This window comes from Hyperoodon ampullatus (genome assembly GCF_949752795.1).
Source record: "Hyperoodon ampullatus genome assembly, chromosome: 14".
NCBI classification, from domain to species: domain Eukaryota; kingdom Metazoa; phylum Chordata; class Mammalia; order Artiodactyla; family Ziphiidae; genus Hyperoodon; species Hyperoodon ampullatus.
In genome coordinates, this window is record NC_136927.1 from 67,312,121 (window position 1) to 67,329,981 (window position 17,861).

At 42.6% G+C, this 17,861-nt stretch overlaps 1 protein-coding gene across 1 annotated transcript in view; it reads left to right on the top strand.

Moving 5' to 3' along the window:
* Positions 1–16,321, top strand: part of RPRD1B (regulation of nuclear pre-mRNA domain containing 1B) — a gene marked incomplete at its 5' end in the record, with an annotated part of 54,070 nt that extends 37,749 nt beyond the window's left edge. The window contains one exon of the mRNA XM_079719861.1: positions 16,171–16,321. Coding sequence (XP_079575987.1) covers positions 16,171–16,320 — 150 coding nt within the window. The 3' untranslated portion in view covers position 16,321. The remainder of the gene's footprint in view (positions 1–16,170) is intronic.
* Positions 16,322–17,861: the final 1,540 nt, after the last annotated feature.

Here is a 17,861-nt window from a genome sequence, read left to right on the forward strand (position 1 = left end):
CCCATTTTATAAGTTGTCTTTTCACTTTCTTCATAATGCCCTTTGAAGTAGTAAGTTTTAAATTTTGGTGAGTCCTACTGTGTTTTTTCTTGGGTTGCTTGTGTTTTGGTGTCACATTTAAGAATCCATTGGCAAATCCCGGATCATGAAGATTTACTCCTGTGTTTTCTTCTAGGAGTTTTGTAGTTTTAGCTTTTACATTTGGGTCATTGAGTTAATTTTGCTATATGACGTGAGGTGGTGCAGGGGGACGTGCGTGCAACTTCATTGTCTGCATATAGATATCTAGTTGCCGCAGCACCATTTGTTGTCCCCCACTGAATACTTGGCACTTCTGTAAAAAATCGGTTGGCCGTAGATGTATGGGTTTATTTCTGGACTGTCTGTTCTATTCCACTGATCTGTGTGCCTGTCCTATGCCGGTATCACAACTATTTTGATCACTGTAGCTTCATAGTAAGTTTTAAGATCAGAAAATGTGAGTCCTCAACTTTGTTGTTGTTTTTCAATATTGTTTGGCTATTTGGGGCCTGTTGCAATTCTGTGTGAATTTGAGGATCAGCTTTTCCATTTCTGCAAGAAAGGCTGTTGGAGTTTTAATAGGAATTGTATTGAATCTGGAGATTGCTTTGGGCACTATTGCCATTTTAACAATCTTAAGCCTTAATCCATGAACATGAGATGTCTTCCCAATTATTTAGGTGTGCTTTAATTTCTGCTGCAGGATTTTAAAAGAGATGCTAGAGTATCACTTACTGATGTATTTGATATTACAAAGGCCCTGTTTAGGTGCCCTTGGTATCAGGGACCACAGTAGAAGACAGCATGCGCCTCCTTTCAGTAGGCAGTGTCTTACCCACCTCTAGAAGGCATGCGTATGTATGCATGTGCGCTCAACAAAGTCACCAGGGCATGGTCAATGACAGCCAGCTTCACTCTGCAAAGTAAAGGCCTGGATGTCTAGGTAAGGTCATTAACAGGATTACCGAGCTGGACAGAACCTCAGAGATTGTATAGTCCAGCTTCTGAATTGGTAAAGGAACTCGGACCCAGTTAGCCCAGACCAAGAATACAATTCAAAGCAGACATCTTGTGATTTTTATTGGGTTTGTGTTTTTGTTTGTTTATTGTGGTTTTTTAATTAATTTATTTATTTCATAAGGTCAGGTCACAGCAGAAAGACACTCTACACAGAAGAGTAGCCAGAGTTGATCATTTCAACAATCCCAAGAATCTTGTTTCAGAGACATGACATCTTACGTAGGGGGATTAAAATGGTTGCATGAAAGCACTCTAAAGTGGCCCTCGAGAAGACCTTTCTGAATTTGAGAGAGCCCATTTTGCCACAAACGTTCCGAGTACCCTCCTGCTATAACTGTGCATGCTCTTGCTCTGAGAGGAAGGGAGAAATTGGTTCATGGAACTTGGGCCTGCTGCTCTTTCCCCAGCGTGGCTCCTCCCCCTCAGCTGTAATGAATACTCGGCAGCACAGCCTTCTACTTCAGGCAACACAGCTGGGGAGGGGGAGACGGCCCGGAATCCAGCACTGTCTTGTGATTCTTCATGTATCTGTTTGTAATTTGGTTATAACAGACTTGAGAAAGTCTTTGACTGTAGCTGAGGGGCGCTAAACCAAACTGCTGGCCGTCTGTTGTTTTTGGCAGCATCCCCCACCTCCCTGCAGAGAGCAGGTGGTTAGAAGTGTTCATTCCTGTAATGGGATAGGCAGTAGGTGGAGATAGAGAGCTCCTTTTTTGTCAGCTTTGGAGTAAATTCTCCCCTTTCCCCGTGGTGATGAAAGCCAGTATCTCATCGTCCATTACAGTGAGGGCAGATGGGAGCAGGTGATCGAATCCTCATTTTATAATCGGAGGGGGTTTTTGTTTGTTTTTTCGGTTTAAAAAAAATTTTTGGCCACACTGCGTGGCATGCAGAATCTTAGTTCCCTGACCCAGGGATTGAACCCGTGCCCCCTGCAGTGGAAGCTCGCAGTCCTAACTACTGGACCACCAGGGAATTCCCTAATCCTCACTTTAGATGAGAAGACAAAGCTCAGCATTTATATGATCAGTTCAAGGTCACAGAGGAAGTCAGTGAGGACCAGAACCCCAGTCTCCTGAAACCTGACTCCAGTGATCATCTACTGTGCTCCCCTAGGAACTGAGAGGCCCTGCCTGGTCCTCCACTAAGCAGTCCTCTACACTCACTGCCCTTCCTCAGCATGTCATTCTTTCCTCCCTAGACTAGCAGTGCTGTCAGCACCACGGGCTGTAGAATAGTTGAGGCAGGTCAGTCTGCTCACATGGGTCAAGTGATCGGGGGGCTGTACTTGTATCCTTCCCCACACAGCAGGCCTTGGCTTGCTTACTGCTTTTTCATCCCTTTGATGTGGGATCCCTTTTTTTTTTTTTTTTTTTTTAATAAGTTTCCCTCCAGTAGGTGGGGACTTTTCTTGAGTTGTGTGGTTCTGTGAGTAATTTGGAGTTTGGAGGCAGTGTTTAGTCCTTGGATTCCTTCCATTCATTTTAGGTGCTAATTATATATAGCTGAGGCCAGATTTGCAGCTGGAACTTTTATCTGTCGGTGTGTGTGCTTAGGTGTGTGTGTGTGTTCTTTCTATATTAATCTCTTGTCACTCCACGGGGGAAAATGCCCCATATAATGTAGTTCACTTACTTGGTGACCTAAGGGCATGGTTCACTGACATTTGAGACTTTACACTGAAAAAAGCGATGTGATTTCAAAGCTCTCCCAGCTGGAATTCCATACTTTTTTTTTTTTTTTAAGATTTTTTTTTTTTTTTGGTGTGGACCAATTTTAAAGTCTTTATTGAATTTGTTACAATATTGCTGCTGTTTTATGTTTTGGGTTTTTTTTGCCGCGAGGCATGTGGGATCTTAGCTCCCTGACCAGGGATCAAATCCACACCCCCTGCATTGGAAGGCGAAGTTTTAACCACTGGGCCACCAGGGAAGTCCCTGGAATTCCATACTTTTAGCCACAGTGTTGTTTTTGTATTTATAGTTCAACTTTTGATGAATCCTCCTCCTTCCTGAAGCAGCTCCACTGAGTTTTAGCTGGTATATGTAGCACTAATTTTTCATATTTATAAAGTGCATATACATATTGAGTCAAAACAGCATCCGGGCCCCGTGTCACTGCTTGTCTGTGAAAACATTCATTCTTATTCAACTAATATTCAGTTCTTTCTCTTTTCTTTTTTTCTGATTATAAAGGAAGCACATCATAGGAAACGTAGAAAAATTAAGTATAAAAAAAAAATCGTACTCTCACCACCCAGAGATAACTACTTTTAGTTTTGGTATATTTCTTTTATTTTTTCCTCCTGTTTTAAAATTAAAATAATCATAATGTCATGCTTTTTAAAACTTTTATGTGATCATTTTCCCTTATTGACAAAAACTTTATAAACATTTTAAATGGCTGCTTGAATATCTGTGGTTGGATATTCACTGATTAGTTTTATTGTACTGTTTCTCCCCCCCCCCCACTTTGGACTAACTTTTAGTCTAGATTATTTCCTTCCTATAAATTTCTAAAAATTGATTCTGTATGTGTGCAGATGTCTGCTTGTCTCTAAGTACCCTGCAGGTCATATGCATTTCAAGGTCTTTGCTACCAGTAGGCATTTCTGTCTTAAGCGTTCTTGATATTTTTCAAAGCATCTTAGGCAGTCTAGAACTTTATTGAGCTTTATAGACAGACAGATAGAAGATATATATGTATAATATGTGTATATATATCCACAAGTTAAGGATTAATCTTTGTTTTATGAAGGAATGAACATTGAATAGTTTAATTAGACAAATAGGGCTCTCTTCTAGGTTTTATCTGTTTACATGTGAAACGGCTGTGGGAAAATAGCAATTACTTCTCATAGTATTGACTTGAGTGAGCATAACTTTGAAAGCAGAGTTCAGATTACAGAAATTTGAGCTCTTGTGTCTAGGTGTCTGTTTGACCCAATGGGTACATGTTATTTTGAGCAAAGATGTATTTTAGTCTTTATGAATGTTCCTACTCCTGTTTAAGGTGGGCCTTCTACTCCCACTTCAAGTTGTGATTTTTGAAGAAAGTAAAATTGGATTGTGGCATACTCTGCAATCTTCTAAGTTATATCTCTGACTTTGTTTTTCCTTATAAAATGTAGGGCTTGAAATAAGGTCAGAAAGAGTCTTTTTCCATGATTAGGGCAAAACTGTGCATGCTTATAATGAGTCAACCTGAAAGCTTTACAAAGTCCCTGAGGTACATACAGCATGCTTCATGTAAAGAAGTGATGGTACCAGCCAGATGTCATTATGACTCTGCCAGCCTCCTTATTTGTTCTCTTCCTTATTCAGGTTCTTTCAGCATCTTTAGGAAAAAGTGTGGACCACTCTCTTGCTTCTTCCAGTCATTAGGTACTTTGAGAATTTTAAGCAGAGTAACTTGGCAAATTTCAACTCAGCAAAAGTTTGCCAGCAGCCTTCTAAGCATTCTTGGGGTTTGGATAGTGATTATATATAGACACACCCCACTTTTTCTTCATGATGTCTGGTATGATGTATTTGGTGCTTTTCCGAGTCCTTTTATTTTGCCCATAGTGTTTCTGCTCCGTGGGACGTAAACTCACTAGGAGTTATTCCCAGAAAGATACTGTTTGCCCCAGTTAGGATTTAGTGATGAGGACCTAAAGTGCCCATTCCAGGCTCTTTCTGTTCTGACTTTCTCTACTGAGGCCAGTGGTCTTTGCAGCCTCTTGTCTTTGGCATGGCTTTTCATTTATAAAATAACAATTTTACCCTCACCTGGGGCAAACAGTTTCCAATACTTGTCTAACCTAAGTTGTTAGTGTTTGCCTTTCTTTATCCCACAGGATCTTTTTTTTTTTTTTTTTTTAATTTACTTATTTATTTATTCATTTATTTATGGCTGTGTTGGCTCTTCGTTTCTGTGTGAGGGCTTTCTCTAGTTGCGGCAAGTGGGGGCCACTCCTCATCGCGGTGCACGGGCCTCTCACTATCGCGGCCTCTCGTTGCGGAGCACAGGCTCCAGACGCGCAGGCTCAGTATTTGTGGCTCACGGGGCTAGTTGCTCCGCGGCATGTGGGATCTTCCCAGACCAGGGCTCGAACCCCTGTCCCCTGCATTGGCAGGCAGATTCTCAACCACTGCGCCACCAGGGAAGCCCCTATCCCACAGGATCTTTAGGGCCAAGTTATTTTCCTTTCTGTGGAAGAAGTCTCCAGTAGGCTGGCTGAAGGGGTCCTTCTCAGCACGTGTAGCATGCTTTGCCTCTCTAATATTTTTTTTAAATCACATTCACACAATCACACCCCTGCACCACTACCACTATCCCGTTGTAAGTTCGTGTCTCTCCTTGCTGCCTCTGCTTACCCCATTGCAGCTTAGCAGGCATATCTCCACTACTGTCTTTAGAATCTTCCACCAGTGGTGTAATCTCAAAAGCCAAAAGATACTTTTCAGTCTCTCTCATCTCCTTTTCTCTTTTTGGCCCTCTCTATAGCATTTTATACTGTTTAATAATTTTTATGTGTTTTCCTTTTCTGGTTTCTGTATCCCACCTTCTGCTGGTTCTAGGACTTTTGTCCTTTAATCAGCTTTTCTCCATCCTTGCCCTGTAAATATGGGTTTTCCTTTAGCTTTTTTCTTATTCCAGACCTTTTCCTTGAGTGACATAAAGTGGCTTCAGCTACCACCTTTGTGCTGATGGCTTAAATCTCAATCTTTACCTAGACCCTTCCTTGTACTTAAGACCCATTTGTCTTATTTCCACAGGCACTTCTTACTTAATATGGTCAAAACATACCATCTCTTCCCTTCCAACCTTTCCTTTCCTCCTCTTCCCCTCTCTTGGAGAAGAGCATTGCCATTCATCAAAACCAGACACTGGACCTCATGCAGTGTTTCTCTCCCTGTTTTTCCCACCTCCCACGCCAGTCATTTCACCCTCCTCATGTCCCAGTCTCTCCCTCAGCTCCTGTGCTGCACCTCTGCCAGACAACCTCCTGTCGCCTGTCTTCCACATTGGAGTAGTCACCAAGCCATTGTGATCTTTGTCTCCTCGGGTTTTCTTGAATTTGTCCCCCTTCTCTTCATCTCTTTTTCCACCTCCACCACCTTAGTTCAGGCTGTCACCATATCTCACCTGGTCTCCTGCAGTAGCCTGGTTACTGATCCATCTGCATTTGTTCTTATGCCCTGTGATCCATTCTTTTGCATGGCACCCTGTGATGTTTTCAGCAGGCAGCTCTGGGCATGTCATTCTCTGCTCAGACATTTAAATGGCTTCCCATTGCTCCTAGAATATAGGCCCAAATCCTCGCATGTGGCCGTCCCCCTACCCCACCCCAGGACTTGGCCCCTGCTGATCTCATCAGCCATATCTCTTGCCGTGTTCCATTGCATTTTGTCTGTGCCGGCCTTCTTTTGTCTCTGGCTTCATATGTGCTATTCCCTCAGCCTAGAACACTCTCTCCCTCCTTTACTTCCCACTGGTTACCCTTACCTGGTTGATCCCCATTCATCGTGTATATCCCAAGTCAAACAGTATTTCCCGGAAACCCCATCTCCACCCCATAAAGCCAGGTCTCTCCCCGCTGCCACCCCCCATATATACTGTCGTAGCTCCCTATCATTTTCCTTTAGAGCACCACATAGTTTGTCATTCTGTTTAGGGACTATTTGGTGATTCTCTGACCAGATCATAAAATCCTGTCTGTATTGTCATTCTTTCATCCCCAACCCTATCCTGATGCTTGGCTCAGCGTCTGACCTCAGGTGGCACATACGGTTGCAGTTCGGTTTATCTCCAGGTGCGGTCAGAGGATATCTTCAACGGGGACTCCTTCTGGCTGAGGACGTTCCTACGAGATCTAGGCTTTACTCCTGAGACAAATTCTTTTTCTCACTCAGCTTTTAGATTGATAGGGTTGGACTGTGGTGCCACCTAATTAAACATTCTGTGACTTTTTTCCCCTCGTCTTGGAGGTCATGGGCCTTTTCATTTTCTCAAGCCAGCTTCTAGTAAATGTGCTAAATTTTCAGGTCATACTCAAATGGTTTGTGGGAGGAAGGATTTTGTATCCCATTAATAATTCTCTTTTTCTTCAATTCTGTACAACTTTAACATATAAATCAGGAAGATTAAATATTACTTATAAAATAATAAACATGGGAAGAGTGATTGTTCTTTTCCCCTCTCAGATCTGCTCATTGACATGGAACAGTTTAACAAGTGCTTGGTCTCATTTAGAACTCAGCATCACCCCAGAATATAGGCATTATTTCCATTCCCATCTTAGGAGGATGCTAAGCCCAGCAAGGTAAAGTCACATGTCATACCACAGACAAGAGGTAGGCTAGGATCTGAACCTTGGATTTTCTGACTCTGAGTTTTTTCTGTTCTACCACAGAAACCTCCCTCCAGTGGGAGTGTGATATACCCTCAGTCTTTTGGAGGAGCTAGGAAATGCATTTTCTTCCTTTTTTTGCTAATGGGAAGGAATTGATGTTTTTTTATTGCTTACAGAGAGAGCTGTATCCAAATACTGTGCAGTAACCTACAGGCTAGCCTGCTTCAGGCAGACTGTATAGCACTTAAAATTATAATAAGCATTGCTTAAAATTATTTTGTGTGAAAAATGTCCTTTTCCTTTCTGCCCTTTGCTTCTCATCTGCCTTCTAGGAATGCTTGACTCCAACAGTATTAGGCTCAAAAGGAGAAACAGGTGAAAAGTTGGCACCTTGGATGCTTGCACAGCATCAATAACCTGGTTCTTTATTAAAATAGTCATTAAGGAAGTCAGTTTGTGGGGACTTTATTTGCATAAAACTTGCATATTTGAAGGTTAACGTTTTAAAAAAGAGTTAATTATAAATAATTCTTCCTGTACAGTAGTATTTTGGTTTTATCTGGTTTTGTATGAGGGGTCCATTGCGTAAATGGTGTAAGCATTTTTGAAGGACCCAGGTCATTTTTAAGTAAGTCTCTTTTTAAAGCACTTTTATGGACATCTGTTAAATTGTAAATTTTAGCTTTATGATTACATTAAGGTTTGAAAATTTGCCCAGTCCTAAAATTGATTTTATTTTTGTTAGTTTCATTTTTTATTAGTTTAGTTATGTGTATACAGTGACTTTTCATTCTTCTTCCCTTGCTTTTGCAATTCCCTATCAGAAGGGGGTTTTTGTTGTGATAATAGAAGCTCCCTTAAACCCTTTGTGTAGAGGGTCCTCTGGGGAGAAGGAAATACCCTGCAAACACTTTGTGGTATGATTTCAGGTTTAAGAAGCCTGTTCCCACTTGATTCCTCCAGTGGCTGGTTGGATTGCTCTGAGAATACCCCTAATTGTGGTCATTTTGTCATTTTCCCTTCTGGGAAGTACTTCGTGTGTTCTGTTGGAAGGGGGTGGGGGTGAGGGATTTCCTCCTCTGCCCCTCTTGAGCTTTTGTGGCTGGACTAAGAATAAAATGGACAGAAGGCAGATTAAGAGGAGAAAAAGAAACAAATTTTAATCATGTGCATGGAAATCTCATAAAAATGGGACCTAAGAAGTAGCCAGAGAAGGCAGCTTTTATACTTTTTAGACAAACAATAAATTTGTGAGGAATTGACAGCACAAAGAAACTTAGGCTTTGGGTGCCTAATTAGAACAGACTCTAAACAGAGTTTAAGCTTGGGGTAGTAAATTAAAGAAGTAAAGTAACAAGGTTTGTTTATAGAGGCTTCTTCTCAGCGCTGAATTCCTTGTCTCTGACAGTAAGTGTTTCCTTCTACCTCTAGATGCAGAGAGTGAACCTTTCACGTGAGGGATTTATTTCCTGCTTTTCAGGGAGACAGAGGAGGGTCAGAGTCTTTTTTTTCTTCCCCCCCTTATATTAGCGGCTTCTTAAGCAGCTTCAATTCAAAATAATCAATATACCATGGTGGCATATTTTGGGGCAGCCCATTCTGAGCCCCAACAATACCTTTATTACTGATTTTAGTAATGGAGCCGCAAGGCCCTGAATACTAGGATCGGAGCCACGACTTCCTCTTTTCCCTGTATCTTGCATCTTATTCAGCAGCTCCAGCCCTGCTGTGACATCCCAGAATGTATCATTTTGAGATGTCTCCGCTGCCACTAAGTCATATGGAGCATGGAGCTGGGTGAGAGAGAGGTGCAAGTCAGTGATGGGTTTTCAACGTTCCCGTGTAGATCCTTGAAGAAAAATTAAAAACAGCATTCTTATTTTCAGTCCAAAGATCTCTAGGTTGTATTTTCCCTTAAAAAAATGAATGAAAGAAAGAGAAATTAATTAACTAATTGGGGTTTAAGTAGAAGCTGTGACTTCTACGTGTAGATCCTGTGAGCCTTAATGGCAAGAGGTGAGCCTCCTGGCAGGACAAGGGGGCTGAGTGGGCACGTTAAGTAATCTTAGGGTGAGGATCAGCTTCCCCTTTCTGCCTGGCTCTCTTTACCCTTCATGCGATGAAGCCGTTCTTTGACTTTGAAGCCGTTCTCTGAACAGGGCCCTTCATAAACTTCTTCATGCATAATAACCCTTTATGATTCTTAATTGGGAGTAGCCAAGCAGTGGGTGATTTTTATATACCGTATGTCCTATAGCACAACAGGGCAAGATAAAGGAACACGAGTCTTGTTACTGGAAATCTTATCAAATCAAGCCCCTGCCTGTGGTGTTATTTCTAACATAATATTTCTTATGTAAATACTTCTTAGCAAGAAAAAAGTAGGTTTGACAGTGTTTACATTTGATCGGTATTTCTTACATGAGTTGCTAAAGGAGATGCTTCTAATTTTGTTTTGAAAGTGAAATTCCTGTCGAAAGGTGACTGTGATGTCGGACCCTGTCATTTCTAACCATCTTATCCCCAAGCTCATCTGCAGCGTGTCAGATTTGGCTTACCGCTCTAACCAAAAAAGGCAAAGAATGTGTCAGCCTTGCTTCCTTCAGCCAGTTGTCTTGGTACTCCATGCTGGACTGTGTTCCCACAGAGTCAGCTGGATCCATAGGAGGCAGGGGGATGTTGGACACATTTTCTCCCTCTGGTTTGAAGTCTGTGAGGCAAGATTCCAGAGCTTTGTCAGGACCATAAATCCTTGGCATTATCTTAGAAATTCGCGTTGGGCCTTTACCTTCTATGTTTTAAACATTTCTTGGCAGTCAAATAAACCCAGGCAATTCCTCACAGGTGCCTGCTTTCCCCTCCACCTCCTCTCCTCAAGGATCCTGAAACAGGGCAGCCGAAGCAGCAAATCTGGTGGAACTCTTGCCTGTTTCACGGCTCCCCATGGCCTCTCTAGGGTGGCGTGGGGTTTGCTGCAGTAGGTGCCTGTAGCAGAATGGAGGATTCAGCTCAACCCATCACCTCTGCCACCACCCCAGTATAAATTATGCATGAGCAGGGAAGAAAAAGCAACAGCTGCCTGGGTTTGCCTTGTCTTTTCTTGCTTAAGGTAGGTAGTGGAGGAAGAGGCAAGTGTCTGAAGACAAGAGTACGAAAAAGAGCCATGTGAAGTGTGGGTGAGGTGAATTAGCTGGTAGGGAGAGAAGACTGATGAGCAGGAGTGGTGCAGCGGTGTCATCTGCTGGTGTAAATGGTACAGGGCTTGATCTCTCGAACTCCTGTACCAGGCAGGGGAGCATGAGCCTTAGATTAAAGGCTAAGTCCTCTGTTACAAGTGTAAGGTATTTTAAACAAGGAGCATGTGACCACCTTGCCACATCATTTGTCTGAATGCTACTTGGTGTGCTAAAGAGACTGTGGGATGCAGCACACTTAATGAGTCAAAGGAACTTGAATAGGTCTCATCACTTTGAAGTTGGTTTTCATGGTATCATGAAACGAAGCTTGGATTTCTGCTGAGCACAGGAGTTGCTGAGGGCATGGTTTGGAACCTTGTAGCAGCAGAGCTTGTGGACCACAGTTGTCAGAAGGCAGGCTAGTAGTTTGAGAAAAAAGATTCTTGGATTCTCCTGAGGTCTGTTTCCTTTGCCCGTCCAGAACCTAAGAGAATAACTGGAAAGGCAGCTATCAAGGGAGTGCCGTGACCTGACTGGCAGATTCTTCACAGGGGCCACCGGGGAAGTCCCTGTTTTAACAGTTTTAAAAGAAGTCTTTACCTGTATTTAGATATTTAGAGTATATATATCTAGTCACTCTTGCTGATACATTTTGACCTCTTGTCCCATTGGTCATTTTTTTGAAGGCTGTTTTTTAGAACAGTTTTAGGTTCACAGCAAAATTAAGACGAAGGTACAAAGATTTTCCACATACTCCCTATCCCCAGATATGTATAGTCTCCCAACTATCAACATTCTCCAGGTGTGGTACATTTGTTACTGTTGATGAACCTACACTGACACACTAATAATCACCTAAAGTCAGTAGTTTACACTAGGGTTCACATTGGTGGTGTACATTCTGTGGGTTTGGACAAATGTATAATTTATCATTACGGTATTTTCACTACCCTAAAAATCATCTCTGCTCCACCTGTTCATCCCTCCCTACTTCCCTCCAACCTTTGTCTCCATGATTTTGCCTTTTCCAGAATGTCATATAGTTGGATTCATACAGTAGTTAGCCTTTTCAGATTGGCTTCTTGCACTAAATGATATGCATTTAAGGTTTCTCCATGTCTTTTCATGGCTTGATAGCTCGTTTCTTTTTAGTGCTGAATAATATGCTGTTGTTTGGATGTACCAAAGTTTATTTATCCATTCACCTACTTAAGGACATCTTGGTTGATTCCAACTTTCGGAAGTTAGGAATAAGGCTCTTATGAACATTCGCATGCAGGTATTTGTGTGGGCATAGATATTCATCTCCTTTGGGTAAATACCAACAAGCATGATTGCTGGATCATATGGTAAGAGTATGTTTAGTTTTGTAAGAAGCCACCAAATTGTCTTCCAAAGTGGCTGTACCATTTTGCATTCCCAACCAGCAATGTATTTGAGAGTTCCTCTTGCTCCACATCCTAACCAACATGTGGTGTTGTCGGTGTTCTGTGCTTTGGCTATTCTAATAGGTGTGGGGTGGTATCTCAACAGTGTTTTAATTTGCATGTCCCTGATGACATGTGATGTCTTTCACAAACATTTTCTCCCAGTCTCTGGCTTGTCTTTTCATTTTCTTGACAGTCTTTTGCAGAGTTGAAAATTTTCATTTTAATGTCCAGCTTGTCAGTTCTTTCATGGATCATGCCATTGGTGTCGTACATAAAAAGTCATCACCAAACCAAAGACCATTTAGATTTTCTTCTGTGTTATCTTCTAGGAGTTTCATAGTTTTGTGTTTTATCTTTAGGTCTCTGATTCATTTTGAGTTAATTTTTGTAAAGGATGTAAGATTTGTGTCTAGATCTGGTTTTTTGCATGTGGATGTCCAGTTGTTGAAAATACTATCTTTACTCCACTGTATTGCCTTTGCTCCTTTGTCAAAGATCAGTTGATGATATGGGTCTATTTCTGGGCTCTCTATTCTGTTGCATTGATCTGTTTGTTTATTCTTATGCCAGTATTGCGTTGTGTGGATTACCACAGCTTAAAGTAAGTCTTAGAGTCAGGTAGTTTCTAACTTTTTTTCTTCTTTTTTAACATTGTGTTGGCTATTCAGAATCTTTTGCCTCACCATATAAACTTCAGAATTAGTTTGTCTGTGTCTACAAAATAACTTGCTGTGGTTTTGTTGGGATTTCCTTGGATCTGTAGATCAAGTTGGGAAGAACAGATATCCTAATAGTATTGAATATTCCTATCCATGAACGTGGAATATCTCTCCATTTATTTACTTCTGTGTTCAGTCATCAGAATTTTGTAATTTTCCTCCTATAAATCTTATACATATTTTGTTAGATTTATACTTAAGTATTTCATTGTTTTGGGGCTAATGTAAAGGTATTGGGTTTTAATTTCAAATTCCACTAGTTCATCGCTGGTATATATAGGAAAGCAATTGACTTTTATATATTAACCGTGTATCTTGCAACTCTATGTTTTTTAATCCTTTTCAGTGAATCCCACTTTCATCCTTTCTCTAGTGATGCCCTCCTCCTAGGCTCATGCAACTGCTCTTAAGATAGAAATCCCGGGCTTCCCTGGTGGCGCAGTGGTTGAGAGTCCGCCTGCCGATGCAGGGGACACGGGTTCGTGCCCCGGTCTGGGAAGATCCCACATGCCGCAGAGCGGCTAGGCCCGTGAGCCATGGCCACTGAGCCTGCGTGTCCGGAGCCTGTGCTCCGCAAGGGGAGAGGCCACAACAGTGAGAGGCCCACCTACAGCAAAAAAAAAAAAAAAAAAAAAAAAAAAAAAAAAAGATAGAAATCCCTATGGGAAGAGAACGAGAAGAAATGCCCATGGCACAAGGAGGTATGGGCATGATCCATCCACTTTCAGAGTGGCCTGAAGAGAGGACTTTAATATGGAACATACTTCCTTTTAATAAAATGAAGTTTCTGTGGTGATATCTAGAATATAATAGCAGCCTAAGCATGATGAGATACCTCTCCACTCTCCTAAACAGGAATAAATGGGATTTTTTTTTTTTTAAGATTGCCTTTGAAGAGAGTTATTTGAACTTAAGGTAGTGTGGGGGTGTTATCAGATCAATCACCTTTCCTTTTTTAAAAAATATTTATTTATTATTTATTTATTTAGGCTGCACCAGGTCTTAGTTGCAGTATGTGGATTTCTTAGTTGCAGCATGCATGCGGGATCTAGTTCCCCAACCAGGGATCAAACCCAGGCCCCCTGCATTGGGAGCGCAAGAGTCTTCCCACTGGACCGCCAGGGAAGTCCCAGCCACCTTTCCTTTTGCCTTCAGGCGGACTTGCTAAAGTAGTCTAAGGATTACGCAAGAGTGAGGACCCTTGGATTCTGATCTCAGGTCAGCTCACTAGAGACTCAGTGATTTTCAAACTGTTCTTGAGGAATTCCTTCAACTGAAGTACTCTGTAGCTACCAAGACTGGATGGCTCTGAGTTGAGGTGGCTTCCATTTGTCAGCTTTGGTCAGAGGATTTGGGCAGGGAGCAAGGGGTAACTATTCAGTAACTCTTTCACCTTTTCTGTACCTAGAATTCAGGAGAAGTTAAATAAATGAATCCACGCCCAGTAATAGAGAATTGGTCTTCTCTATTAATTTCCTGTGAAGTCTGTGAAACCAAAGAAGAAAACTATTTGTGGAGGGAAGGACAGAGAACCTTCACGTTTTAGGTCCTCAGATTTGAAAGTAGTTTTCAGTTTCAAGAATGAAAGGTGATTACTTTATGTGGTGTGCTTGTGCATGATATTATCTTTTATATATTGTAAATTCATTGGGCAGCTATGTAGACACCTACTGTTTAGAGGGCACTGCTCGGCGTGGTGGACGCTGGGTGAAGCATATAGGTCTGGTCCTAGCCTCCCGACGCTTACTAGTTTGATGGAGGAGTCACTAACAATAATTAACGTAAGTCATTGTTTTAGTTGTATTAAGTCTACGAAGGTAAAAAAAGGGGGTGCCAGGAGAGCTTACTTTCTTAACCTGTCCCTTGTCTGTTCGTTTGATGGCTTGTGTGAGCAGCTCTCATTTCAGGTGGAAGGCTGACCACCACCAGTCATGTAGGGGTGGAGCCTCCCTGCCCATTTCCCCATTCCCCTCTTCCACTCCTTGCTTGGGATTTGTCTTTACAACTCAAAGTAAGTGTTCTTCATTTAACCCTTTTCCTGTCTTATCACTCTTCCTAGGAGTGCTTAAGCTTATGCCCTCAAACCCTTTGCCTCTCTAAGTGTGCATAGGTGTCTGGCATGAAGGAATCTGGAACTTGAAGAAAAACCTTATGGGTGGTCCAGTTCCTTCAGTTTTCAGATAGAGAAGGATGAAGGAAAGGAGGGAACACGTCCACAGTCACACAGAAACTAAAAGAGCCAGAACTAAACCCAGGGCTTTGCGTCTCAGCCCAGTGCTTTCTGTTACCTTCCTGCAGGAGACGCTTTAGTCACCAAGGGCCCAGCCTCAGGAACCTCCTTATCTTTGCAGAAACACCAAGGAGGGTGACACAGTTAGAGGGAAAAAGTCAAGCCCCAAAGGGGTTGTAAACCACAGATCTCACATGGCCCAGAGTTGTTACTCCATACAGATTTACCAAGAAGACCTTTTAGCTGGGAGCTGAGGAAAGAAAATAGTATATTCAGTTCCTGTCATCAGGGGAGTCATATTTTAGGGGAACATAGAAGTCTTGTATGTATGGAGAGAGCACCTAAGAGCAGTCTGTTAGGGGCGCAGTGCACAGGAAGGCCAGTGGAGATGGGGACCAATGTCTTGGATAAGGAGGAAAGATTTTTCTAGAGGAGTGGGACTCAGCAAGTAGGCGAAGGAGTGGAGTCAGGACTTTGCCAGGACCAGGAGAAGAAAGAGATCCCTTCGGGCTTGAGGGGAATCCTGAACAAACGGCCTGTGCAAGCTCTGGCATGTGCATGGGGGGTTGGGAAGTTGTAAGAAGACCTTGCTGCTGGGAGCAGTCATGGAGATAGTGCCGTGCCATGCTTCCCTGTCTCAGAGGAGTGACTTGAAAGCTGGGCTTCTGGAAGATAAGTCTGTTCAGGGGAGTCTACTAGAAGGCGTCAGCTGGGCCTTGCTGCACTTCTCAGGTGTGGAACAAGGAAGTCCTGGACACAGGCAGTGGCAGTGGGAATTTTAAGCTTCTGTAGTCCTTGTCTACGAAGATAATAACTCTGGGTTAAGCTAAGTTTAACACACAAAATATAGCTTTATAGTGGTTTTCCTAGCCGTGTCTAGGTGGAGTTTTCAAAATGATTATAAAGCTTAGGCTTTATTTTATTTTATAAAGTATTCTGAAATAGATAAGAACCAAAGACACCGCAAATACAAAACATCACTTTTTACTTCCAAATCGCAAGTGCTTAGTTGAATACCATTTCATTCACTGTTGCCAGTATTGAACTCTTGAGCTTTCCTTTTTTTATTTAAAGTTTTGCCTTTTGAGAGTTTGAATGAATGTTTAGCTGAATGGGGGAGGGGCTGTCTGGTGAGGAGCACACAGAGCAAGAAGGTGAGAGTATCTGTATCTGCTCTTTAAACCTGACCATCAGCACACACAGACTTAACTGCATTGTGTTCTCTTTGTCTCCTTAGGAATATAAACAGAAGCTTGCTCGGGTAACCCAGGTCCGCAAGGAACTCAAGTCCCATATTCAGAGCTTGCCAGACCTCTCGTTGCTGCCCAACGTCACAGGGGGCTTGGCCCCCCTGCCCTCTGCTGGTGACCTGTTTTCAACTGACTAAGGCAGGTGTCATGCCCCAGACTCCCATCTGTACCAGCAGAAAGAAGAGGGCAAGCCATGGTTGGAAATAACCTAGTAGCCCCTGGTTCTATCCCTCTTTCTGCTCGGCTCCCCCCCACCCCAGCCTCAAGAAAGAACCGCAGGGTCTGATTCTCCTCTCCGGCCTCTCCTGTTGAGCACAATTGAGGACAGTGGCGAATGGTATCCAGTTTAGATTTATATTTGGAAAGCATACAAACTCACTTCATGTTTCCATGCCCCTGTTGGTTTTCCATTCTTAGCTCTCTCTTTACACCCAAGAAGTTATGAAAATCATGTGTAGAAGAATCTTGTCTCTCACGACAGCATTGTGTCATGAAAGCAGCTTCTCCTTTCTGAGTTGGGCTTGTTCAAGTTCACTTGAACTTCCACTGAGGGACTCAGTTCTGGAGTAGTTGGCTTTCCTGGCTGCCATCCACCCCAGAGATTGGAGGCACAACTGTTGAGCAGCTTTGCCATAAAGAGTTTGCCAAATCTCGGATCCTCCCTTAGTGTGACTTCTAGCAATGCGTAGTCAATGGTTAGGTGCATTTGTGAGCAGACTAGAGGATCTAGCAATAACATTCAAAGCTGATCTGGGCCATCAAGTCATAGTTCAGAGAACGACTAACAGGGATCACAAGCATGAATTAAAAATAAGTTATTTGCTTTAGGGTTCCTATCCAACGACCTTCCCAGGCTGCACTTATCAAGGGTGCCACCCACTGTCAGAGAGCGCGTTCCTAGAAACATGATCTTTGCCCCAGTTGGTTGTGAAGGCAGTTGTTAGAAATGGCACTGTGGGCCCCCAAAGCTAAAGGCATTCTGGGAGTCCGGGCTCTGCGTGGGTGCTGCTTTGACCCTTTCTTTTGGGGAGTCGGGCACACACTAACATTTAATTCACTGCGTGGGCACATGTCCACAGCATGGTGACTAAACTTGAAAATCTCCCCTGCAAATATGACACTCTGTGCATGCTTGTCTGTCCTTCGGTTCACACCACTGCACGTGTCCTTGTGCCCCTAGGAGGAGGAGTACTTTGTGTCCGATGTTACTGAATAGCTCATCTCGGGAAGGGGGAAAGTGAGGGATATTAATTGGGGGTCTTAATTCCATTATCATGCCAGCTGACATTATGACTATATAATGTAGTTAGGATTATTACCTTGCGTTTAGTAAAGGTTAGGCCTGCTGACTGTAAGTCATGTTAATTTGGCAGGCTTATTTTTGACATTGGAAAGGGCAGAAAACAATTTGCCCAAATAGTGTAATAGGAATTACAGCCCAGAGGCTGAAATCCAAAAGCTATAAAAAGGAATTCAGTGGAGGGGGCTTCAGAATTTTCAGGACTACCAAAAAGCCAATTTACATGTAATTTTACATGTTCAGCGTGTTAGAACATAACGTCTGTTTTTAAAAGTGTAACAGGCTTCCCTTCAAGAAGCTTTCCTGCCTGCCATGAAGTGAAAATGATAAAAAGTCATAGCAGGTATGCAGTTTAACTCTGTGTAGGACCTAGTAGCA